We start from the raw sequence: 27365 nt of genomic DNA on the forward strand, positions 1-27365 counted from the left end.
AAGAGCCACTCTTCCCAACGTGGTTGGCTGATCGGACAGCAGGAGTACAGGTGTTCCTATTAAAGTGGGTGTATTTTTTGAATTTTGGGTAAAAGCATGTGAGAAGGTTGTCAATATTCCAACCTTACCAGTAGTCCAGTGCTCATAAAATGTGTAATGAACAGATTGCAGCCTCTATAATAGTTGTAAAAAGTCTCATGAGTGCTGTGTAGAAGAAAAAGCCTCAATATATATCCCAATATACCTTACCCTTTATTCTTTTATGATTTGACTAATGTACAGAAGTTTTGTATGTCCAAAAGAAAAAAAAAGCTTAAATCTTTTAAATATACAGAGTACCCTAAAGCACAATGAGAATGATCTTTGATGCTTTTTACATGCTGTTTTTTTTTATCAACATATACAGACTTGTCCAGAGGCTAAAGAAAAAACAAATCTGTCTTACTGAACTGTTAGAGACTAAAAAACAGCTTCCTCAGGCATGGAATAAAGGTTTTTTTTTTTGGGGGGGACGGGGGGGGACGGGACAACAAGACAAAAAACAAGACACCTGTGAAGGAAAAGTGCTATCTGTTGGTCTGTTTAACACAAAAAGGCATTCAAATGCCAGTTTTTACACTAACAGATATTTCTACAAAATAAAGTATGTGGATATTTTCCATACTGCATTACTGAGTAGGACAAAAACATGACATGCCTTGATACAATAAATAACGTAGGTCTTGAATCTGGAACATAAATAGTAGCCCTTGATTTCTTTCTCCAGGCAGATTTGAATATCTTCAGCACTGCAATGACTGCAGCATGAAATTACCCATTTAAATACAAGAACAAAAGAGATCCTAGATCATTATGTAGTACCTTAGATCAAGTATGAAATCATCATGTACAAATAACAGTCATATCAGTACTAGTATGAAAGCCAAATAAGAGACGATTTCATTAATTAAGACAATTCTATTTGTTTTAAAGTGAGCTGTGTTTTGTGCGAGATTTCATTCGATCTGATTCCTTTAAACGCTTTTGGGATCCAAATAATATCAACATTTGAATGCACATGAAAATATTGCAACTAACAAGCTTCTAAAATGGTCCCAGTTTCACCAGTGCTAGCTAGCTCAACCCCTTTTACTAGCTATTTATGATACAGAAAAGAAGTCCTTTTTTTTATGACACAAGATGTTTTAAAGATTCCAAACACTGCTTATTACCCAGCTTCAGCTCAAATGCTCCACTGTGGAGTCAGAAAGCATTTTTTGGTTTTTAGATGTCATGATTACAGCATGTCATCATGGGTCTCCCTGGCTGGGGTTCTCCTGCGCTGGCGACCCCGTAAGCTGTAGAAGCAGGAGGAGGCTGTGAGGGCGATGCGGCTCAGACCCATGTTCAGACAGTGCACCTCAGATGTCACAGGCACGTCTGCAAACAGAGCACGATCTCGCGGCAGCTGGGAGAGGCTGTCGCTGTTCTCGATGTCTTTCACAATGTTAAGGATCTCCTGTCTCTCTGTCTGCCGAGTCATTCCCCGGATATTCAGGATGGCAGATACATGCTTCTTCCTATAAGGCAAGAACAAAATTTAATACATATGTGACCATTTTTTGTGGTCACTTAATGTATATAGTGGATAGAAACCTTGTGATCAATAAAGCTATTCTGATAATATAATAAGCATTACATGCTGATGCATTTCAATCTATTCACCTTCATTATAGTCTATTTGTTCTGAGAGATGTATTCAACTTTTTAGGAAAAATAAGAATGCAATATGAATCATATGTAATCATATGTAAAAAAGTGGCACATTATAAAAAGTGTCTTCTTTTTCTCAGCAATCAATAAAATAACTGACTCTTGTTTTTGGACCCTTCTGTCTCTGAGTGGTACATCATACAGTGTATTTAATATCAAATGAAATGAGCATTATTGCATACTTTGCTTAGTTTTACTACTTTTAATACATTTTTAAAAACATCTTAAAAAGTTTGCTTTCTTACGTAAATGGCAGCATGAAATAAACATATCATAAAGTACATTATCATCAATAAATACATGAAAAAAATCTAATTAGGGCAAACATGTAAATCAGTTTTTTTTGCAGCTGGAGTAGACAATAAATATGAATTTGAAGTTGAAAGTAACTTCAGGATTTAACTTTTCTCCTGGTCACATCCACCATTTTAAAACAGAGTTCTAACTTTTTCCAAACGCTTGAGTTTTTAATTGTATTCAGCCTTCTGAAATTTAATTTTCCTGATCATTTCTGTATCAACTATATCATAAGCAGAGATTCAGGACTTGAGTGTTACTAGTGACTGGGGTCTTAATTGAAACGACAAGACAATCCATGCCCATAATGCTCACACCTTTTCCTAAAATTTGTTCTGATACGTCCATATTTTGCAATGTTTGGGAATACATGCCTTTAAACTCTATACTTTTAAGACAGGCCAAACCTGCAGATGAACCATGGTAAAACTCATAGAGTGTGTCTGCAAGTTGTCCTGGTCGCAAAAAGTAATGCAATATACAGAAACCTCTTGCTTCTTTGCGAGCACATGTTTAGAATACTGATGAGACAAGCAATGTTTTCAATTTGGATGGCTTTCCATCGAAAAGCCTCTAGGTTGGTTGGTAGATTTCACAGAGCCAAGATAATCATCACAGCCTGTATTAAAGCTGCCATTTCCGCAATATCCACTTCGGTCATTTACCCAGATGGTAAGCTTTGAGGGATGGTCTACTACTAAATGGTCCCTGCAGCTTGCAACAGATTTCACCAATATGGATCCAACTTTTTTGATTTTGTGTAATTTCAACACACACAATTATGCTGTCCTGTGGAAACACTAACACTATGAGTGGAAACATAAAACCAGCTTCAGCCATGATCCTGGGAAAATGTAGATGTCAGGAAAAAGGTGGATTGTGCACAAAGTCCAGTCCTTAAGCAATCCTATGGGACTTTTAAGCAGGTTAAGCCACAGGCCTTGGCAGGATGCCGGTATTTTTGTATTTTTGCTTTGTCTTTGTTGCTACTCAGAGATGGACAACTCCTTAGGTTTTATGTGAATCTGGGCTAACCAAACAGACTCTCATAAAAAAAAGGAAAAAAAAAAAAAAATCAGGAAGCCACCGAGGACTTGTTTGCTTTCATAAGGCCTTCATTCATCATCAGGCTGAATGCTTATGTTCTGCCAAATGACCTGACATCCCTGAGCACTGACCTCCATCATATCAAGGGGGTTGCAAGGTATCTCAGTCAAATGACAAGGTGGCTTTCTTGACACTTACCGTACGTCAGGGAATTCACGAACTAGGACGCCAACCTCTATTTGTATCGAGGGGGTGTCTTCCAACAGGATGATCTCTGATATGTGGGGAATGGCACTGTCTAGCCATGAGGCTGGTGACTCCTGTGGAACAAAAAACAGGACAACATAAAAATCATAATAGATTCTTAAAATATTTAAATATAAAATCGTAATATCTCTACGCACTAACTATAAATTCCAGAACATCCGTATATTTAATCACAATAGCGCAGTCGTGCCCAAGAATGTCAATTAAAGTTTCATCAGCATTGATCTGTTTTGCTTGGGGAATGAATCAGAAGGTCTGATCACCAGAGTCATCTATTGTTTATCCATAGTCTGGAAAAACATTACCAGTGCTGGAGTTCCTGCTCTTGCAATTAAGGTTAAAAATCTTTGCCCTTCACAGTCAAGTCGGTACGTATTTGGATATAGTAATACATTTTTCTTTTAAAAATCATGCCTACTTATTCCACCACAATGGATTTGAAATAAGGCAAGTAATTCATGTAACAAAAACTGCATTAACAATTTGAAAATCTTTTCATAGTCCCTCCATTTTCATAAGTTCAAAATGTACTGGACAAACTAACATAATTTAAAATATAAGGTTTATAATACTAGCAATCCATTGCCTGAAGTCTGGAAACTACTGACATCACCAAATTCTGAGTTTCCTCCCATGATATCATTTGCCAGGCCTTTACAGCATCCGCCTTCAGCTTCTGCTTGTTTGTTGGTCTTTCTACTCAGTTAGATTGAGAGTTCTTTGACAGTTCTTTGAGTCATTATCTACCTGTACTGTGAAGCCCTGTTCTATAGCATTTGGCTAAATCTGAGCAGAAAGTATAGCTCTGTACACTTCAGAATTCATTCTGTTACTTCTATCAGAAGACACATTAATAAACACCAGTGACCGAGGTCTATCGGCAGCCGTACATGCCCATGCCTCCACCATGTTTGACAGATGCTCTTCCTTTCTTTCTCCATACTCTTTTTCCCCCCATCATTTTGTATAATTTTCATAATTTACTCTTGCTTTTATTTGTACAGTGAATCTTGTTTCAGACTTTTTACATGCTTCCTAGCATTCTTGTTACCAGTGGTTTGAATTTGTGTAGTGTATAAACACTATATTTACATTCATGAAAGTGTCTCTTTACTGATGATATGCTTACCTTCTCGAGAGTGCTCTTGACTTATATAGATTTTGTAAAGGGGTTTTTCTTCACCAATGAAAGAATTCTGTGATGATCCACTTTAGTTGTCTTGTTGTTTCTGAGCTCGCCAGTGCAATCCATCTTTTCAAAAATGTACCAGCTTGGTGATTTAGACACTCCTAGTTTCTGTTATTTCTTGGATCTGTTATTTTTTCAGCCTAATGATGGCCACCTTCACTTGCATTGACACCTCTTTGAACCACATATTTAGAGTTCCCATGAACAGCTACCAAAGGCAAATTGAAGCCGGTCTACGAAACCAGTCAATTGTCCAATTACTATTGAGCCTTTGAAAATGGAGGGACCATGTACAAAAGTTGCTGTAATTCCTTTTTCTTTAAACTCTTATATTAAAGCTGTAAGTCTACACTTCAATTACATCACGACTGCTTTATTTCAAACCCGTTGTGTTGGTGTACAGAGGCAAAATAATGAACAATCGCTATCCAAATACTTATGGACCTGATCGTAAAAGTAGAATTTTTCCTGACACTCAGCTTGACCTTAGAGGTCTGCCATCGCTTCAAAGTATCATAGCAGGATGCTCCTCCATAAACAAAGCCATCCTGTTGTCCACATAGGTGACAAATGGATGTTTTGAGTAGAGCAAGGAAAAGCTATGCAGGAGCAGGGAGTGTGAGGGTCATGGAAATGCCCTTTAAATCGCAGTCCACTTTATGGCTGTGCATTGCCATGTCTGTGTTTGCAGTTACTCATTTGCTCAGAAGAACTGCAAATCTTTCACTAAATTCAGATGAGTCACAACTGATCAGAGACAAGACTCAACTAAATACTGTTAGAGTAAATGACATGCATTTAGAACTGTGCAGCTCTCTGGGAAATGTCTGCTCATATTTTATTGAATGGGAGGTTCTTGTGTTTCGTGGGAAGCGCCATCATGTCCTGAAATAGTCACATTTTCCGCAAGACAAAAAAAAAATCATTGCGTGCAACTCACCAACTCTTTGAAGAGTGTTTTAAGATTCTTGCCCTCTTCTCGGAGACGGCCGGCCATCCTCTTCCTCATCTTGAGAGAGGTACAGATAATTCGGCCTCGCATAATGGCACGGAGGTATTCAGTCATCACCCTCCGATGGACTTCTCCCACCAGGACCTGCAATGACAATGTGAATGAAATTGAATTAAATCACTTGTTTAACTGAACAAAGTAAACAATCATTAATCACATGTGGTCATGGAAATAACAATATTTTATAATATTGTATTGTATAATAATAGGGTGTAATTTTTTCATTCATTTCTACAATAAAGTGCTCAAAAGTGTATAGTACTTTTAAAGAGTTTTACCACTGAATACAGCGGGCCCTGTGCTGTACCGGTAAAATATTTAGATTCTCAAAGGATCTTATTGTATAGCTACTGCAAGATTTCTGTACCTTTACTGTAAAATAAGGCAATAACTCTACTTTCTACAGCAATACTACTACTAATAATAAATTATATACTACTACTACTACTAATAATAATAATAACAATAATGATAATAATACACAACTATTTATTATTATTATTATTATTATTATTATTATTATTATTATTATTATACTGACTTTAAAGTCATACTTTACACTAATATTTGATAAAATATGTTTGATTATCCAAGCCAGTCATGGTAAGTACAAGATGTTTAATTTATCTAAAACTGGATGCTCTGACTGACGTTACAGTCTGCACCAAGAGTGTGATCAAGTCCATCAGCTATTAGGTGACGTAAAAATAAGCTTGGCTTCCTAACAGCTGCAAACACAACATTTTAGTACCTAGCAAGCATATTGATTTATTTAGCTATTTAGGTACTCAGAAAAGTAACTGAAACAAATGACTTGTAGTAGATTTTGACTCTCACATTTATGTAAGATTTGTGTTAAGTTAATAAAGAGCTAAAACAGCAGTATCATATTTTTGAATATTTTTTTAACAGTGTATTTTCTGCTCTACTCAAAATGACATTACAGTATGAATGAGGAATCAGCGTGCTGTCAGTGAGCTCCTGTAATTTTATCACATTTGTTTTTTGTTTTCATAGTGTGGGACATATTTTAGATAAAATTCAAGATTATGCCACTGTTTGTGTTACTTGGTATGGTGGGCTTTCCATCCGTTTAAACTTCTTGAAGTGTTCCTTGATGAGAGATACGATCTGCTCGAATGCCTCCGTGTTGTTGAGCCATTTCCTCTTCACCAGTTTATCAAAGTAAGGCTACAATACAGAATTTGTAGATCAGCCATGATGAAACAACCAACAAAAGAACTTTTCACTTTCGCTCACTGTCTTAATAGGTGGGATTTTTTTCTTTATGTGGAATTCCAGAGAGCAGAAAAGACTTCCTGACAAAACAACAACCCCTGGAATATTTCCTTTCTTAGGCGGCCAGGATACATGATGGGACGTTGTAGCCCAGGACGCCTGGCAGTGCCCAACTCTACTGTGGTCTCTGAATATACTATGTGGCGTTCGGCCAAAAACATCTTGTTTGGCTGTGTTTGTCAAAACAAGTTATTTTTATGTTTTATCCCTGACCTGTTTGTGAGCCAACATCCCTGAGAACAAACCACAAAGGAAGCACTGATAAGATATTCTTTATATTCTTGGAACGAGTTGTGCAGCTAGCATGGAATCAGTTCATAATGTATGGGTGTGTATGTACTTTGAATAACAACAAAAGTGTAGAAACAAAAATGGTCCTTCAAGAAGCAATACAGCAGTCGTAGTAGTTATTTGAAATACTCAAATCTATCTATCTATCTATCTATCTATCTATCTATCTATCTATCTATCTATCTATCTATCTATCTATCTATCTATCTATCTATCTATCTTTGTACGAATTGTGAAATTACATTCAGTGTTGTAATCAAAAGATTTTGCATATGTGTCTATGTCTAGAGAACATAGCTATATGAAGAGTGTGTGTGAGAGACATACTTACTCTGATGTGCTCAAATATCCTATCATTCAGCACTCTCACGCTCAGGTTTACAATCTTGTCCAGGGCTACGTTGGCCCTGCGGCCAGAGTCTTCGCTGACCGCAGGATCACTGTGTACACAACGTTCTACAAAGCTTCTGTTCAAGGACAAAACGAACATAATAATGACATTCAATGAACATAAATAAACAGCAAATCATTTCCTTGTTGTTAGAAGAAAAACAACTGGTGAGGATGTACCTGAAAGGGGGGCAGCAGTTGACTAAAGCGATTGTCTTGGCAACGTAACCATCTTCATTTTCCCCAAATGCACTAACAAGGCCTTCATGGAACATTTCCACCTTCCTTTGAAAGCTGTGACAACAAAAGACACAAATAGTTATGATGATGGTTATAATGGAACAAAGGTTCAGGGCTAAAACATTGCATAATAGTTGGTTTTTGAATTAAATATCATTCAGAGATATAAACAGAGCAGAGTTATATCAGCTCTGTCGAGAAGAATTTTCTCACCTGTACAGAAAATCTGCAAGGCCATTAAGACTGCACTGCGCTACTCGTGAGGCCAGACCTCGGTTAATTGCAGCAGATCGATCAAGATCTCCCTGCAGTCTCTGTAAACAAATACATACAGGAATAAAAGACTCTGTTCCAGAGTGCTGAAATGATAAGCACAGTATGGTATATGCTAGAGCTACATGTATGAACACATTCAGGTTTAGTAGAATATGTAAATTCCTTCTGTGAGCATTTCATTCATTCCACAGATGAAGCTGAGAAGACATTTATTTATTATCATTTAGCCAGTGGACCACTACTTAAAAGCTGGCTCATTCAAAATTAAGAGTATTTAAGTATTCCTCTTAAAAAGAATACAACAGTGAGTGCAAATAGACATTTACAGTTATTTACTTTACAAATATACAGACAGGTGACAAATGAATGGAAAAAAAAGAAAAAAAAAAAGAATGTGAGATACCAAAAGTTATCAGTAGAGCTTCAATTCGCGTTGAAGTACAGTAAATTGTAGAAATTGTATCTCAAAGAATCTCACTCAGGTGTTGAACACCATTCTTAAACAATACACTGACCAGGCATAACATTATGACCACCCGCCTAATATTGTGTTGGTCCCCCATTTGCTGCCAAAACAGCCCTGTCCTGTTGAAACATGGACTCCACTAGATCCCTGAAGTGTGCTGTGATATCTGGCACCAAGATGTTAGCAGCAGATCCTTTAAGTCCTGTAAGTTGCAAGGGGGGGGCTTCAATGGATCGGACTTGTTTTGTCCAGCACATCCCACAGATGCTTGATTGAATTGAGATCTGGGGAATTTGGAGGCCAAAACTTCAAACTTATTGTTGGGCTCATCAAACCATTCCTGAACCACTTTTGCTTTGTGGCACATGGATGGCAGGACCCAAGGTTTCCCAGCAGAACATTGTCCAAAGCATGACACTGCCTCCGCCGGCTTGCTTTCTTCCCATAGTGCACCCTGGTGATTCATCAGACCAGGCCACCTTCTTCCATTGCTTCTTTGTCCAGTTATGATGCTCACGTGCCTTTTGTTGGCACTTTCAACAGTGCATGGGCACCCTGACTGGTCTATGGCTATGCAGCCCTATACGCAACAAACTGTGATGCTCTGTGTATTTTTATATGACATCTTTCTTCAGCAATTTGAGCAACAGTAGCTTGTCTGTTGGATTGGATCACACAGGCCAGCCTTCGCTCCCCATGTGCATCAATAAGCCTTGGCCACCCATGACCCTGTCGTCGGTTCACCACTGTTCCTTCCTTGGACCACTTTTGATAGATACTGACCACTGCAGACCGGGAACACACCACAAGCTCTTGTGGGGTGTTCCCGGTCTGCAGTAGTCAGTATCCAGTTTTGGAGATGCTCTGATCCAGTGGTCTAGCCATCACAATTTGGCCCTTGTCAAACTCGCTCAAATCCTTACACTTGCCCATTTTTCCTGCTTCTAACACATCAACTTTGAGGACAAAATGTTCACTTGCTGCCTAATATATCCCACCCACTAACAGGTGCCATGATGAGGAGATCATCAGTGTTATTCACTTCAACTCTCAGTGGTCAGACTGAGTCATGGCTGAGGTGTATATTCCCTATTTTGAGTTTTAATGATAGTATTGGAGAGTTCTTTCTCACATGTCTAATTTTGTTACTGATCTCATGTACATACTACATAAAAAACTTTCAGAACTGAACAGAAAAGATGAGTATAGATATACTGCCAATGTTGAGGTCACATGGGTACTTCCCAGAGCAATAAGTAAAATCCTATGTGGCCACTAGAGGCAAGCGAAGAGCCTCCAAAAACAATGTAATGGAAACTGGAAAACCATGGGATGTGTTCATTTATTATGACAAAAATACATATTTTGAAAACTGCATTTACTGTGCTAACCTTAATAACTGTGTTAGCAAGTGGGATCTGATACTCCTCAACATGCATCGTTTCTGTCCATCTCTTTTCTTCCTCATCCAACACCTGAGACAGCTCATTGGTTACTTTCCCCTGGAATAGAAAAGCAAGTTAAATACATTTACATTATTAACAGTTGTATAGATGATAACGTGTGTGCAAGTAAATCATTCATACAGAAGAACTGAATAATAATAACTTATTGACAATAATATCTTGAATGCCCTCTGTGTGTGTGTGTGTGTGTGTGTGTGATTGTATCTTTGAGATAAACAATGACTTATAAATAACCTATCAAGTACACTATAACACTATGAATAACCTTTCTCTCTAGGACATGCCTGTGGAATATTTTGTCTACAGTCCGACACACATAGACTGTATCACACCTGCATTGACTCTCATTCAAGTAGCCTAATTAGGTGGAAAAGCCTTTTTGTAATACTGACTCCTATTGTGTGTTGTTCATTGTGAACAGGAAAACTTTGACTTGACCCTAATTGGCCGCGAAGGTCGCAACGACCAGTCAACCTCTGGACTGAACAGGACGTGCCGTAGATGCACCCTTTTCCGTCCACTGGGATGATGGGCTTTGCTTCTGGGGGTCTGGGAAGAGGGAAACACATGGGGTGTTTGGGCATTTTCTCTCTTACCCTGACATAGTTGAGGCAGTCCAGCTCAAGCTTGTCCACCGTCTCCGTTGGCAGCAGTGGGCTGAGATGAGAGCGGTTGATCGGTGAGGTTATGCTCACCGTTCCAATAACGTCCCTAGAGCAACAACCGGAAGAGTTACTCAGAGATTTTGGACAGCGCTTACGAGGACACTTATAAATTTGACGGGATAGGCGTGGACACATGTTTCCAGACTCTTATCAACAAGAGCTTATCAATAATGCTATTTACTAAAATTCCTGCTGTAGGATGGGCTTCATATCAAGTGGCCCAGGAAGTATAATTCAACCACCATGACACCTTGACAAACAATGAAAACAGTTGACCAAAAATAGTCATCTACTGGAGCCAACCAAAACTTTTATTTACCTGTCATATATGTTGTAGAGCCAGTCTAGAAGTGAGTATATGTCGGTAATTTGCATTTCTCCATTAGTGATAGTCTGTAACCGGCATGTGATGGCCTGATGGTAGCTCTGTACATAGACATGGAAGGCATTATACTCCTCAGGATACACAGACACAACATTCCGGCGGGCCGCTCCCAGATCCTCCACCATGCGAATTCGCAGTTTGTCGAGGTATGCCGCCAGCTCACCTGGCAAGACCATTTCAGACTTGGGCAAATTCTCATTAGCAGCCTCAGCCACAGCCTCTTTCCATCGCTTTTTCAGCTCCCTGGGTCGTGGTCCACCTGGAACAGCGCCCTCACTTGTGGTCCAGTCCCGATCAGCCTCTTCTTCCTGTTGGAGTACCTGCACCACCAGGCCTAAGTTAGGCCCAGCAGTGGGTGCGTGCAAGGATTCCCGGACCACGTCCCACAGCTCTTTTTGCAGGGCCTCGTACAGGAGCTCCACATCCTTAGCTTTACGCCGACTGCTGTCTTTGCTGCTGGGGCTGGTGATATCTTCTGCACCTGCTGGTGGTGTGGTGGACACCTCTTTGCACTCCTGTTCTAGCTCTAGTATGTGGGTATCTGCCAGGAACAAGTCTCGCTTGGTCACCAGCTGCAGAATCTCCAACACTGTGTAAGAGGGACAGAAAACAGGAGATAGATGGGGTGAGGATTTATTCTTTATAGTATTTTCAGTACTAACAGCATTTTCAGTCATGGAAAAAGAGCTGGCAAAATACACTCAGTGGACAACTTATACATTAAAATATGATTAAATTCCTCTACTTTTATCACCCCTTTAGCCTACAATCATTACTTGATCAGACGATGACAGAGCCATGATATGTCCATGTGCTTATCATCAGCCCTTTCATATTTCAATTTTGGCCTTGTTCGATGAGACCTGTTTGTGGTTATTAGACTTTGGCGTACCACAACCACTTCTGCTTTGGTTTTCACTAAAAATGATTTCTCAGATGCAACACACCCTACCAGACTATTTCTTAGAGACTTTTTCTCATAGTCAAAGCATTACCTTTGGTGCCAGACAACTCTGCCAGATATGGAGCGAGCATTTGAGTGGATTTCTTTCTGTCCCTTAAGGAAATGACCTTTAAGATGCAGACAGCTTTTTGGCTTTTCCAACACATTTTCTGCCCTCATTCTTTCTGCAAATTTTATTATGATGGTTTGAACATAACCTCTTGAAAGTCGAGTTTGGCAGGCTACTGCTTGTTGATAATACATGTCTTTCAACGTGATCTCACTAGTGCCTCTGATGTGGTCAAATGCAAACTTTTTTTCATTTGTAATAAAATTACTGATGAAGTAGACCAGTTCTCAGTAAGATCAGTGCTCACACCCATTGCATCATTCCTGAACCTTTCATTCGGGACTAGTGAATTTACTTAATCTAGCTAAAACAATATGTACTGACTGGTGATGACAGGATCTGACACAGTCATTAACTTTCACTTATGCATTTGATGGGATTGATGCATTTCATTTACTCTCATTTTGGCTAGTAACAATGTACTTCCCTGATAAAACACATATGTTAAATAATGAAACCAGAAAAAATATGGATCAGAGCAACTTCTAGGATATACAGATGAAGACTAGACCAGGAGAACTTTAGTGTAATATTATTGCAGTTGTAGATGGAGGAAAATGCCCTTGAGCAGACCACTAGGGTGTCTGCTATATGTGTATGAATGATCTGTGGTATGCCTAATATAATGTATCATGTATCATATTTCCCATTGCTCCTGCTGTTCCGCTTATATAAACTCTGCTTAGACACATGGGGCTGTCTGATTATTTAGCACTGCCTTGCTCCTTGGGGAATCTTTAAGCAGTATAATTTCACTCCTTGCTTCGAAAAAAACCAGGGTTCTTTGCATGGAAAGACAAGATTTTGGTGATGGGTCCTTATTCATAGAAGTCTATCAAATAAAAATTTCTAAGCAAATGTCACAGACAAGCTCGGAAAAGTTAGTTGTTCAGACAGACAGGGTTCTCTTGTTGCTGAATTCATTTCCTTAAAAAACTTTTCTTTAGAGTAGAGGATGCTTGGGAGCTCAGTTGGCGCCCAGCTTATCCGTCCCTGTCCCATTTGAGGAAACAGTGTCAAACCATTCCACCACACGCTGTAACCCCTCCAGCACCACTACTGCAAATCATGACGACTAGAGCTGATTTGCCAACCCATCGGAAGGAGGTCTAAATATATAAGACAATGCTGACAATCCTACTGCTATCACACAGGAGGAGGGCAGGGAAAATGAGTGTGCTCCCTGTTCTTGTGTAAGAAAGTACGAGCCACTTCCTCTGGTAAACCCATCCGGGCTAAAGTCCTCCACCCAAGGACAAAAACGTCACTGAGGGGGTGGGGTAGCTTAATGAATGAGCACCACTTTGAACAAAAACATTCTAGAAATATCAATCACCTCTAAGTAGAAACCTGTAAAATATTTCCTTGAAACGACATTGAGGCTCAATTGCCAGATGTCGACAGAGATCCTGGTTTATCCTGGACTCATTAAAATGTGGAAGACTTCCAAAATGGGGAGTGAGTCTGAGATATGTATTTCAGTAGAACACTATGTCTTTGTTTGCAAAGACGCTTGCCCTCTGAACCTGCTGCAAAAAGCTTGAACAAATTTTTATGCATTGTTATATGATGCTTCTGTAATTTAAAAAAAAAAACAGTAATGGAAAATTTACTAGAACTGGGGTTGTGGGAAAACTGAGTTTTTGACATTAGTATCGTATTTGTAGAGTATGACAAAAGTAATGAGTAAGCAGGATATCGAGTAACATCGCTCAAGCACCTGCATAATCCATGCCTCTTGCCTACTCACCTATTCTGTGGCCAAAGATATAGGGCATCACCCCATTAATCCCCTCAGCCACAAATTATCCATCTTATATCACTGTATATTCACAGACTAATCAGCTGTCATGGCTCAAAGAGGCCTTAGAAAAAAAAAAGATATCTGAGATTATTTTTTCAATTCTTTCTCCCCACCTCCATCACAGGGGTATGCATGGTGGATAAATATTTTTCTTAAGAAGTGAGCAGGGAAGTGTTTTCTCATTGCTCCCCCATTCTCGAAAACCCCCCACTGGCACAGCTGGATCAGACCTGCTTGGCTGTAGTGTCTAGTGTCCCTGGGCGAGACTGAGCCTGTCAGAATACCAGTGGAGCTTAGGCTCTTGTGTAGATTCAGCCATTTGGACAAGGACTGGCTATGGGATTAAGTGCACATTAGCCCCTCCTGTCACTGGAGAGCTTTTGGCCGGGTGCAGACTTGAACCCAGATCAGGACACACTGGTCTTGCTCCAAGCTCCAATTACTATGGACATGTACAGTGTCCAATATGTCTACATGGGCCCCACCTTCCACTGTGTTACCCTTGTTATATCCACCAATTATTTAATTTCTCATAATTGGACGTGATTTAAATGTGTATGAAAGCTTAGCTTAGTAATGTGATTTTTGTCCTCTTAAGCATGAGGTAGGTGACTGCCAGTGGGGTGTAACCAGTCACGTTATCATTGACTTATGAATATATTGGTTACCAAAGTTGTGCTTTGACACCGTTCCCATGGCGGCCACTGATGTATGGCTCAAAACTGCAGTTATAGTTTTATGGTCGGTGGCCATTGGCTGTAATTAGATGATGTCTGGAAATCATTTACTACTCTCTGGTGTAACCACCTCAATAAATGGTCTACTTATCAAATGTATTTAACCAGAGCCCATCCCAGTGAATGAGGACAGCTGGGTACTGGTACTCTAACAAAGACTTTGCAATAAAACAATGCTGGTTTCAAACAGAAAAGAGAAAACATACAAATGATCTCCAAATAGCTGTCAGCTAATATAACACTTGTTTTTTTTTGGCTAATTACAAATGAGAAGGTAATGACCCTTTTCTTTCTCCTTCATACTACACAGTTTACGCATACTGAAATTACATTTTGGGGCCATGTAAGCAAAGAGATTATTGTCACTGTTCTCCATTTTGGTTCAGATTTAATGTTTGGTTAAAAACAATTGTTCATTTGAAAAAGAAACAAAAAAAACTCAACATTCTCAAGCTTCACTACCAAGCTATCAACTGTTATGTCCAGGTGTCCTCACTCTTGTGACTACATTCCTTTTCCTACTGGTTTCAACATATTTACTAAATATATACCTCCACCAAAAGGTGTATATAAAGGAGACACACACACACATATGAATATATATACATATATACAAATTATTTAAAACACTTAAAGGGAAAAGAACTTCATATTATTGGTTAATATTGTTAATAGCATTGATTCTTGCTAGTGGTAGTAAACCTGTTAGTAATACTCGGGACAAAGTGGATTAATGTACAAACATGCTTAATTAATAAAATCCTGTCAAGTCTGCATTTCTTGTTACAAAAATTCCAGTAATGCTCTGAGAATCACGCTTCACAAAACCACTAAGGAATGTGCTGCCATTTGAGAAGACCTTCCACTTTACAGAGCAATGTTTTATTTTAATATTAGACTTACATCTGTGAAGCAGGCATTGTAGAAGTGTATGGCATACTCTCTTGAGCTTTATAAAATTACAAATGACAAATTCAGTGATACAGTATAATGAACAAGTGAATAATTCTCCATTAAATCTTGATGGAGTTTAAAGCGGCCAATGGTTTGTTTTGCACAGTGTGTTGAAGTTCAAAACTCTTAAGAGTGTGGAAAACAGCATGACTGGTCAATAGAAGGTTTTCCCATCAACATAATGTGGCTAAACATACAAATAAAAGGGCATTTTATGCTGTGTCAGCTGGGGAATGGAAAGCAGCAGCTTCAGCTTGTCACTCTCCCCACCCCAACTGACAGAAAGCTGAGGCTTGAGAATTGAAGTCCCTGTTCCCCTTTACACAAATTCCTCTTTTTATTGTAGTTTTCATACTTCACTTACAGGCAAATTCAGATTTTTCAATGCTTTTAGTTTTGACAGCCCATTTTGTGCTTTTTGGTAAGGTGATATGGCCATGGTATGGATCAGTAGCAGCATGAGAGATTAGGCTTTGAAAGACATCAGCACAGGAAATGCTTTGATTAAAACTTAGAATGCATGTCACCACTATCTGCTCTCAATCACCCCCTATTTAAATGTCCCCTTCAGCAAAGAATAAAGGTAAAGTATGTACTCTGTACAAAACAAACATGTTTGAGAGATGTTTAAAAATGTCACATCCTCATTCTATGTAATGTGTATAATGTTTACTATACAATTAATAAAATAAGGCATGTGTTTGTTGGGCCATGACCATTCTTCAGCTTGCCCAAACAAGACCTCTGAAATCCTGTTATCTGATATTATTGTGAAAAACTGCACAAAAATCTGCCAACTGTGTACTACAGGCATGCAGGTCCAGCTAAGCAGTTAATGCCTGTACTTTTTTGCTGCCTCCTTCTTGAACTTTGTAAATCAGCCATGTATGTATGCACAAATGAGTATTTAGATTGTGGTTTAGACAACAAACTCATAGACATACAGACTAACATAGTATTTCATTCTGACATATTGTACAATTTAGTAATAATAATTAGTAAATGATTGTTTTTTTTTAGTCATTGTTAACCACTTTATTGTTGTCAGATGTTGATCTGGGGCTTATCCCAGTAATAAGATGCCATACTTAAAAAGCAATATACCTCAATAGTTCCCATTATTGTCTTAGAAGCACCACCTCTGCTTACCTGAGAGAGGCTCTCTGGGTTTGACTACTGGGACTTCCTCTACAGGCTCTTCTTCAGGGCCAGGGGATGCTGAGCGGTCAACCAGTGACTCCCTCTTCTTACCCCTGCCCACAATTTTCAAGAGGGACAGTTTGCGACTGGTTGAATCAGCATCACTCTCTGAGCACAAGTCTCCATTGGGCAAGCTCTCTTTGCGAAGGCTCTCTCTGCATCTCCCTGCCATCCTGTGGAGAAGAAAGAAAAAGATCAGGATGTGAAGCTGGCTGGTTTAGCATTGCATAACCTTGTGGCTTTTAACATCACTGAACAAAATGTCAAGGAACTAATCAGGCTTTACAAAACAAAATTTAAGTTTTCCTGTAGACTATTTGATGATTGTTGGTCAGTCTGTACCTTAGAAGACTTCCCTCTGAGCTCCGTCGGCCCTTCTTCTTTTTCTCCATGGGTGACGGCATGCCAATGGAGCCCTGTGGAGAAGGGGTGGCGCTGCCCTTACTCCTGCCTGACATGCGTAGGCCCTTGCCTAGCTTGCCCAGGGTCTTGAGTGGTGACACGCCTTTGATGCGGTCAAGCGTCCCTTTAATAGATCCACCTTTTCCTGAGCCCCCACGCCTCACTTCATTGGCCTCATTCTCATCCTCCTCATCCTCAAATGGGTTACGGTCCCGAGGGGCACCCCCATCCAGGAGCGAGCCACCATTGTGCCTGGGCCACTCCTCATCTAAGCCGTTTTTTTCGAATGGGTTGTGGTTGAGGCTCATCTTGCGGAGAATCAGCTCGCTGTGAGTGTTCTCCAACTCTAAATTTCCCTTGGCCCCCTTCAGCCGAGCTGGGAGGTTCTTAAGAACGGGCATGCTTCGGCCTGGAGATTAAACGCTGGAGAACAACAGAAGACAATAAATCATTAGACAGACAAGTCTCTGCTCTTACTCAAAATAACTGAGCTACAAATATCACATGCCCATCTTGTTTAAATGAAACAATTTTTCTTTTGTTGTCATTTTGTTGTCATAAGGCATTTTGACATTAAATGTGACCCCAAACCTCTTCCTTTACACGAAACACTGGTGATAAGAGCTGGTAGGATAAGAGCGTTCTTATTTGTAACTATTTTATGATGTGATACTGATTTTAGTCCCACCTATCTTTGATCATACTGTCTGTACTTTATGGCTATAATATATTAACCAGTTCTGACTGCACAGGGATTGGTAATTAGTGTAGTCTAAAGGCTGAACAGTGCACTAACCTCTGTATGTGTTGAAAATACAGTGTGTTGAATATGTAGTGAATTCACTCTGTATAGTGTAAATATCTAACATAAGCCCTTGTCTGTGATATAATTCCTACAGACATCCTGTTAAACTTCCATAATTGTACTTGTATAATTATGGCCAGTGACGGAGGTGATGGGAACAGTGCTGAATCACTTCCTGCTGGTTCATTTGTATGTTTGTGTATGAGCATAGGGGAGAGGAGGTTTGCTCTGGCAGATAAAAACTATTTTCTTATGCTTAAAGCAATTTTTCAATTCTTAGCTATTAAGCGTGCTCACAAGTGTATTGTTGATATCCAAGCTTGGATTAAATTAATTGCTACAGTGTGAAATCATTCACAAGCTATGAATTCCTGAAGAAGGCCTATTGTTAGGAACTTCCTTAATGTAATAATAATGCCCATGTGATTTTTCCATACAATATCCATGGATAATCTGACAGCAGAGCTACAGGAAGAGTTGATGAATATAACATAGAGTCAATGGGACCTTTAGTAATAGACTTATTACTAACTTTTAGTTTGAGTGACTAATATTTAACCTTTTGGTCAATGGACCAAAAGGTTAAATATCAAGTATCAAACTAGGATAGAAGACGAAGTTATGCAACAACTATAGTCACGGCTATCTCTTGGTACAAAGGATTTATAGTGATTAGACATTTTAAAGTTACTTGCTCAGTTCAGGTTCAGTATACTCAAACAATTTGTAGCAGTTTGGTATAATTAGAATAAAACAAATTCTTTTGCAATAGTTAACAGGGAAGTGGGTGCAGCTGCCGTTTTGAAAATAGGGAAATGGGAAGCAATATCTGATTTATCTACAACACCAAAAAACACTCAATCACCAAAATGGATAAAGGTGGAAGATCTGCTGAAAATTCAGCAATGGTGACAGAATGTCTTCAAAAGGTTTTACACTGTTTGAGTTTAAATGCTTACTGGATTAAAGTTGTGAACTGCCTACTACACTTTTACAGGATTCAGTAGAGCCTTGCTCAAGGGCCCAGTAGTGGTAAATGCTGGTATTTGAACTCATAAACTTCCAATCAGAAGTTCACCATCTGTACCTGTTCAGTTCATGTACAACACATCATGCCATATTTCCATAACCTGTCCAGCTGTAATTCTAAACTTTATACCAGAGCCCCTCTGGAATGCCGGGTTAGATTTTTGAGTGAGATATAAAGTCTATACGACCGCCTTCCCAGGCTAAGTCTATTTCCTGTATTGTACAGGTAGTAGATTACATCCTGCAAGAAAACAAGACGCCACTGCTATTAGGAAAGGCTAAAAATAAGCTATTTAGATGAAAGCTTTGTGATGAATAACAACAGTTACTTTCGATTGTATAATGTTATATAATCGTTGTTGTTTTTTTTGTATGTACCTGCAATTTAATAATGCATCATCACTTTACTACCACCTCACTTTTTGACTTGATGCTTTAAAATTAATTCTAAACAGTACTTCAATTTATTGTTAGGTCCTGAGTTCCTAGAGTGTCCTGCTTGACCCTGATTGAGCTTTTACCATTTAGATGGCTCTACTCATCGTTTCAATAGGAACTACATAGACAATTATTCCATTTTACTAGATTTCTATCTCTTTTGTGGCTGACACCTTATTGTTAGTTCAGATAGGGGCTGTCCTGTTTTACACATGTTCTCTTATCCACATGAATGTTCTTGTGTACAAGGTAGTTTTTTATATTCATGTTAAAAGATTACTGCTTTGTTTTTAATTAGATGTTTTTGTATTGCTGTTTCATTCAGCCAACTGATTTACTGACTTAATAATATATCTGTATTTCTTTTCAGAAAAACAACACAGATGTCAACAAGGAGTGTGTGTGTGGGGGGGGGGGTACATTGAGTGATTAGGCAAGGAAAGAGAAAGTCTGATTTCAAGATGTGTTATGAAAGGGTTCAATAACCAGGGCTCTGGCATTGGACTACAGGACCAGGAAGACCAAGAATGTTGGAGGGATCTTGGCAAAGGATCTACATGACTTTCCCTGAGGGAAGGTTTAAATGCACCCAAACTACAGAGGCATATCACCAGGCACATGTCCAGCACAAGGAAGTGAAGTGAAGGCTCTTCAGTGCATTTTTAATATTGAACAAAAAAAAACATGGATCACATTTGTCATTTCACAATTGACTTTTGTTCAGCTCTGTAAGACCCAGACACAGCACTTCAAACAGAACATCTTATTGTTCCCAGCTAAGTTTGCATAGCACTAATTTCTTTAAAAAATTTTGTTTCAGTGCAATGGTTGCCAATGTATTAAAGAAAACTCTTGCAATGTTTGATGCATGTTGAAAAACTGACTTGGCTAAGGCTATGAGATGAATTAACTTTGCTTACAGTCTCAACACTGGAATATGGCCTGCCATAAATGTGATTTTCCATGACACATTATATTGCAAGGTTATTGCAGGAGTAAATCTTTAACCCTGGTAGATTGATGTCTAAATGCCATTAGAAAATGCAAGAGACTGTTTCTTTTTTTCTGACAAGGGAACAAAAAATGTCTGGGTCAGCTCTTTTAAAAATTTCAATTCCAAGAACAATGTTAGAGTCTATCTCTGATCTAGGGTCAGTTGCGAACTAACTGCTAACTGTCACAAGAATCTGAATAATAACCAAATAGGAAACGTCCAACCTAGGTCATGAGGTTTTCAAAACAAACCTACAGAAAGGGTGTCTTGCGAAAACTTTCTGTCTGTCTTGGATCAGTGTAAACTGTTCAGATGAATGTTCTTAAGACAAACATTACTGGAGTACTGAATACTAGCTGTGTTAAAGGGCAAGAACACTGACCTTGGCTGTACTTGAGAACTGCTGAGCAAGCCAATTCTGTTGTCAGTTAGTTTATAGCATTACTTTAAATGAATTAACTAAACTTAAACCCATAATGACAATAAATGACACTATCAATTTACTGAAAATGATATTTACAGCAGGATCTTTTTACAGTTTCAAAATCTGCACATGATTGAAATGACAGTTTCCCATCCCAATAATACAGCAACAATACTGATTATGATTAATTTGATTTATTTTACCCAAGCTCATTCATCCTCATTAAGCCTGCCCTGCCTCACTGATTAAGTGGGTTAGATAATTCTAATGAATTTCATCTTAAAGAAAACAATAAATAAAAGCTATATACTTACAAAATCCATCTTGTTCGTTTTCCATGAGAGAAACACTACAATCCACAAATTTCATGCGGGGTATTTAGATGCCTGCCGCAACTGCTAAGCACTCAGTCAAAGCACGGGCTTTTATTTCGGTCAGCTGATCCGATTCATTCGACTGATTCGGTTCTTTCTAAAGGCTCTGACTCTTTCGAACAACTCTTTCAAACGACTATCGAGTTTTGTTTTGTTTGATTCCCAGGCGGATTTGGACATCTAGAAATGTACATTTCCTGAGAGAAAATGAACGAGACGTAAGACTACTAACTACCGTGTGTTTAAACGACGAACTTTTTTTTCGCGAGTCGATTCACCACAGTAACGTCAAAGAGTCGTTTAAAATTTCGGCTCGCTGACAGGACGAGATATAAGCAGAATCTAAGCTAAATGAATCTTCTTCATAATATTCATTTAGGATGAAGCCAGCTGACACATTTCTGAAATATAAGGGAAAACTTTATATCATATTGTGTGGCTTTCTCTTTTGGCAAGACTACATGTTTGGTCATTTAGGGTTGCGTCTTATACTTAATAACAGCTGTAAAGCATCAAATCTAATATCAATACCAGGACCTCAGTAAAAATCAACTCCAAAACTTCATTATAAATTTATTCTAACGTTGTTTGAACACAGTAGACCAAATAAAACTATAGAATATAAGACTATATATGAAAATGCTGGCCTCTCTGACATTCTGTAATTTATTTCTTACAATAAGGATCTTCAGTATTTTATTACTTCAAATTTATTAACCAGTCTTTTCTGAAATTCCATAATGAACAGATGAATTAAAATGACATTTAAAAAATTGCCAATAAAAGATTGTAATGGTCTAAATTTCCAGTCTATATTACCTCATACAGTGTTTTATGAGAATTTTTGAACAAACTTCTTAAATATTTTGAATATAATTGTCATAACCTAGTTTTATAACCTTTTTTTCCTCAAAATCTTGAACGTCCTGTTTGATGTCCATCTTTATCACGCACCTTTATATGCTGTCACATGAATTAATAACATTATTTCTTAGTAACATATGTTCTGTCTATCAGACCAGACAATAAATGTTAAACTGTCCCAATTCACCAGTTGTCCCTGCTGTCCCAGTATATCTGAATTCACCCTAATGTCTAACCCTATCTGAATTCACCCTAACCCTAAGTCACATATTTCATGGCAGGCTTCACATTCATATAATCCCACCTTCAAATTTTAATGGATCATAAAAAATAGTTTCTGCTATCAGTTCTTGAAGCTGTGTTGCCCATCAGGAGTTTTTGTTTTCATCCTTATAAGGCAGAAAGGGGTCATGATGATGGCACAGACTGAGCCACCCTGTAACGCACTATTTCCACAACAAAGGACCCTGTGTGATTGTAATTTATTGGAATCTGTGACTCCTCACACCTATTACTGTCTTCAGTGTTTATAGTGTTGTTTTTGCCATGTGACAGTCAGTCTGGATATGTGCCGATAGGAAGTCAGAGTGTTCATCCACTGGTCACGAAACACAATAGAGATTACTTGCAGTGCGTCACAACAGCTACATTTCAATCACATCAGCCTGAAAAATGACATTGTTTTGTGACCACAGTGGAGGAGTATGTGTGTTTCTCCAAACAGACGCTTCCCTTAGAATCATGGCAGCCAATATGAGTATGAGGAAAATGACTTTTCCTTTTGTGATAGGGTAAACACTTGAGGAAAGCTCAGCTACGGATTTATAAACAATGGATGGACTCAAATGGCTGCCTTCTCTGGTCTGATAGGAGACAGGGGTCAATTTTCTTTCGAAGGAAAAATAGCTTAACTCATTTGTACAGAGCAAAATCAACAGTGTTCAACAACTACAGTTCTAAAGTAACTGTTTTAGTGTTCATTTGTGCCTGAGTGGACTGTCGGTGTTAGCTTTTGGGTCGATCCTCAATTTGATCTTTAACTTTTCTCCACAGGAAAAAAAAATGCAGATTATGTGTTTATATACTGATTAACTAGTGTTTGCTGAACTCACACAAGGAAAACCTGTGCGCTCATGTTTCCTGGTTGGGTATTGATGTCTCTGCCATATGCCATGTGCCTTAAATAGTAATTCCTATGCATTTAAGAGATCATGTATGAGGAGTGACAAGATCCTGTACAATGGCCATGCCCATTTGAATTTTCCCGACTCAGGGTTAGAGCACATGATAAACCGCAGCCCCTCTGTCCCATGTCACTTACATGGTAATGAGTTACAAACATAAAATTGCCTCTATCAGGGTGGAAACAGAGCGGGGGCATCATACTCATGTTCCCGTTGCTTGTCATGGGGTGAAAAAAACAGTGTCAAAGAATTGGAACATGGTGTCATATCTAAGACTAGCAGGTGATAAAGATATGGAATTGTGCAGTAAACGCCTGAAGAGGAGTCTTATTATTTCAGGAAAGAACACTGCATAACAATACAATTTTTCATTGTTATGTGCACTCAGGGTCCTTGCGTCCTTTCCCTCTTGCTGGAAGTGAAGGTCACCTTGGCACTGCCTCAAAATATTTTCCAGTACTTTGCTGAACGGGAGAGCATGTTGGTGTGTGTTTGATTTACATAACTTCTGTTTGTTTATGCTGATTTATTTCGTAATTTGAGATTTGTCCACGCTCTCAGAGTCTTTAGATAGTAGTTGATTTACATCTTAGGTATTTAATCAATGAGGCAGCAGGCGCAAGTCTTGGGTAAAACATTAGTGACAGGCTACAAGATCAGTGTTCGGTATCTGGGCTGTTAGAATAAAAGACAGAAAAACAGGGAAAAGAGCAGGGTAAGAGTTTTAAATGCTACTCTGTACAGAACAGCTAATTTACTGCATTATGAACTATTTTATACTCTTCCTCCCGTGTTTGTGTATATGTTAGTGTAGTTTACTAGAAACAATATTCTTTGAAGGTGTTCTTCTGGCACCCTGACTGTTTAACCTCCGCACGCTCTTTGTTTTGTATTCAATTCAGAAGCAAATGACAAAACAAGAAATTTAATTTGGAAGCAATACAAATGAAAAATAAATATCGCATACATTCAGATTATACATAAAATATACCTTCTTTCTATTTCTGACAATTCTATAACTTTAAAACATACATTTTGACCTTGACATACATTTTAAAGCAGATTCTTTACATGAATACTTGAATGAGCAATATTTTATTTTTCACACTGGAATGTACTTAACATATTCATAATGTTAAATAATGTTAGCAAAAAAAGTCAGACAGAACACTTTCCAAGATCTTTGTCATGTTGATATGTTAGTATATGTTGATATGTTGTAGTTCTGTGGACTGATCAACATGAACGATACAATGAAATTGACCATTGTCTGTCGTTCAAAGCTGTGGAAATGAAATCATGTCTTTATGTGATGTGTAAGGTGGACAGCAGGGGATACTTCAATCATAGCCAGATAAAATCCTTTCTCTGAGCCAAAGGAAATGCCCTCGCATCATGCCATCACCCCTTGCTGAAATAAGAGCAATATTACATGCCCTGAGAGCACAAGGCCTGAGAGTGCAGAGTAGTTTTGTTCACCCTAAAGTGATGAACAGCAGTGCAGGAATAAAAGAGTTATCCTTTATTCATGCTGACTAGAGCTGGTAGCTGTTAGATGCACTTGGGGCATCTGTCATAACTGGAAGGATGAGAACTGGTTTGACGTCATATAGCTGCCCTTTTGGAGTCAAGGGTGCAGGTTATGGCTAATTTTTAAACGTTCTAGCGGAAATTGTCACTCAATAAGAACTTAATTTGTGGTTTTGAGGAAGGGGATATTATTACACATCCCTCTGCTTCCCCACACTTCTCATGATGCATGTGAAGTTGGCAGCTTAGTGGTGTATCTTTTCTTTCCCCTCACAGTCTTCTAGTAGTTAAATCAATGAGATTGTAAAGCTATAAATGTAATACTCTCCAACAACACCTCAGAATTTGCTCAGCTGTCAACTGCACAGCAGATTAATGCCTGCAGCAGTCTTAGATTAATGACGGGGGAACTGTATTTGATTAGAGATATAATCAGTAATGTAATGTTATTATTTAGAATATTATGTTAATTATTTAAAAAGTGTAATCTAATCCATTATCTAACTGTTTCACTTGTTTTTTTATTAGACTTCTGTGTAAAAATAATCCGACACTGTTTTAATGAATGCCTGAAGGCAAATTCTTTACATGTATTTAATCTAATCCAACATTTTTTTAACTAAAAGTGATCTACAGCAGCATTGTCATCCTATTGCATGTCTTCATCTCAGTCGTAACAAGATCTATTATGCAATTGTTTTTTTTTTGCACAGTCAGTAAATCACAAGTTTACTGTAATTCCATGACCTTACAAAAGTAAGCATTCCATAAAACAGTGCTTATTGTGTAATATAATTGATTTTCATGTATCCTACACTTTTAAACACTTTTTTGAAGGGTCCTAAATAAAAGTTTTAAGAACCTCATTCATGCATTTACTGTATCGCTTATGACAAGGAGCCTGGGGTCTATCCCAGAGGACTCTGAGCACAAGGTGGGGGGCACACTAAATGGGGTGCCAACCCATTGCAGTTCACAATCACACACTATTCACACACTACAGATAATTTAGATCTGCCTACAGTGCATGTCTTTGGACTGGGGAAAGAAATCCAGTATACACCTAAAAGTATAGGAAGAACATACATACTCCATATACACAGAGCAAAAGCAAGAATTGAACCCCCAACCCCAGAAGTGTTCCAATAGTGATTATGATTCTCTGCTTATGAACTAAACATTGATTATTGTCATAATACATCATAATGCATAGTACATCATAATACATGTTACTACTCTTCACTATACAAGGCTGTTTTTGAATGTAAGTATGATATGTGATATAAGTCTTAAATTGACTTTTGTAACCACTACACTGGTCACATTATCTGTATGTGTGCATCATCATAAGCATGCTCGTGTAAACATGTGAAGATTACATAGCTACAAATGGACTGTTATGACTCACAATCATAAGGCGAGTTGACTCAGTAGATGCAGGACAAGTGTTCAGATCTTTTACATTACAGACCACAACGAAATTAACTATCATTAAGCGATTATCACTGTCCAGACAGTGTTCCAAATGAAGACAAATATCAGCGTGAAAGAAAGCCTTCCTGACAGCCTTCTATTATATTTTACCAGCACACCAACTAGTAAATTCAGTTTCAAACATATTCAGTTAATTCAGCTAGAAAACAGACACAGAACAAAGTTTCCCATTGTCAGTTGTGAAAGCCAGTGACAGCCCAGTAAGAAGAAAGTCCCCATCATTTTGCTCTTACCTTGATCAGTTGGTACAGTGGTTTGTGTCTAATAGTCTCAAAGCTGCAACATTCCGGAGCCTCGTAGGTGTCTATCTTAGTGTGTGTCAGTGTACTGTATGTGATGAACTATATGAGCGTGTCTGTCCCAAGCGAAGGCACGGGAGCCTGGGGGTGGCTGTGGTCACTTCCTGAGCTGTTTTGCAGTGCAAAGCTGATGCTTTTTCCTCAGGAAGCCGGCCATCCCCTTTCCTTCTTACCAACCAACGAGTCCCCTTCCCTCCACCCCCCTCCTCTCTCCCCAGGGTGCTGACAGCGTAGGCACTCTGATAATACTAATTAGTCTGGGAATACAGGGAAAAGTACATCAAATGGTTTTTAAAGTGCTGCATGTTTCATTATGTCTTATTTTGTTTATTTACTGTCTCTCATCAATGGCCAGATGGATAAGAAAGTTCTGCATTAAAGACGACTTACCAACCTAAATGTAATACAGTAGAGGGAAGTAGACTTGAATGGAGGCAAAGGTGGAGATTGTTTTGGAGTCTTCTGGCCTGTTTCAGACCCCTTTTGTCTGCCCAAGTGTTTGTTGACGCTTGTCCCAAAAGTAAGCCTCCTGTGTCTGAAGGTGCTTTCCCACTATCCCACTGGCAACATAGGCCTGACATGAGCCACTGGCCTACAGTATGACTGGCTGGTGGGTTACAAGCTGGGGTCACTGGGTGCACCTGCGCTTTCTTTACAGGAGGTCTTTTGTTTGTTTTTCCACAGTAAGACACATTCGATCCACAGATCTATAGATCCA

General features: G+C 38.7%; 1 protein-coding gene across 2 annotated transcripts; it reads right to left on the bottom strand.

Annotated features, from left to right (window-relative positions):
• Window positions 1-513: 513 nt before the first annotated feature.
• Window positions 514-26746, bottom strand: exoc3l2b (exocyst complex component 3-like 2b). 2 transcript variants are annotated; one of them, XM_058413968.1, is made up of 13 exons: window positions 26582-26746; window positions 17153-17635; window positions 16760-16983; window positions 10977-11631; window positions 10589-10703; window positions 9918-10028; window positions 7998-8098; window positions 7725-7838; window positions 7486-7621; window positions 6633-6755; window positions 5493-5648; window positions 3295-3416; window positions 514-1559 (listed from the first exon to the last, which is right to left on the bottom strand). In XM_058413968.1, exons 2-13 carry the CDS (start codon window positions 17611-17613, stop codon window positions 1277-1279), a joined length of 2601 nt encoding a protein of 866 aa, XP_058269951.1. In that variant the 5' UTR covers window positions 17614-17635; window positions 26582-26746; the 3' UTR covers window positions 514-1276. The 2 variants fall into 2 exon arrangements, with proteins under 2 accessions (XP_058269951.1, XP_058269950.1); XM_058413967.1 differs by lacking the exon at window positions 26582-26746 and adding an exon at window positions 21217-21375.
• Between the last annotated feature and the right edge of the window lie 619 nt (window positions 26747-27365).

Source organism: Hemibagrus wyckioides, linkage group LG17 (genome assembly GCF_019097595.1).
Source record: "Hemibagrus wyckioides isolate EC202008001 linkage group LG17, SWU_Hwy_1.0, whole genome shotgun sequence".
Lineage (NCBI taxonomy): Eukaryota > Metazoa > Chordata > Actinopteri > Siluriformes > Bagridae > Hemibagrus > Hemibagrus wyckioides.

What these genes read in the sequence shown, in the direction of transcription:
- exoc3l2b (XM_058413968.1), bottom strand. Translation starts at nt 17,613, where the DNA reads ATGCCCGTTCTTAAGAACCTCCCAGCTCGGCTGAAGGGGGCCAAGGGA. An exon ending in ACTGCCTCAACTATGTCAGG is followed by an intron (nt 10,029 to 10,588) that starts GTAAGAGAGAAA and finishes TTTCTATTCCAG; the next exon opens with GGGAAAGTAACCAATGAGCT. An exon ending in AACTGCTGCCCCCCTTTCAG is followed by an intron (nt 7,622 to 7,724) that starts GTACATCCTCAC and finishes GTCCTTGAACAG; the next exon opens with AAGCTTTGTAGAACGTTGTG.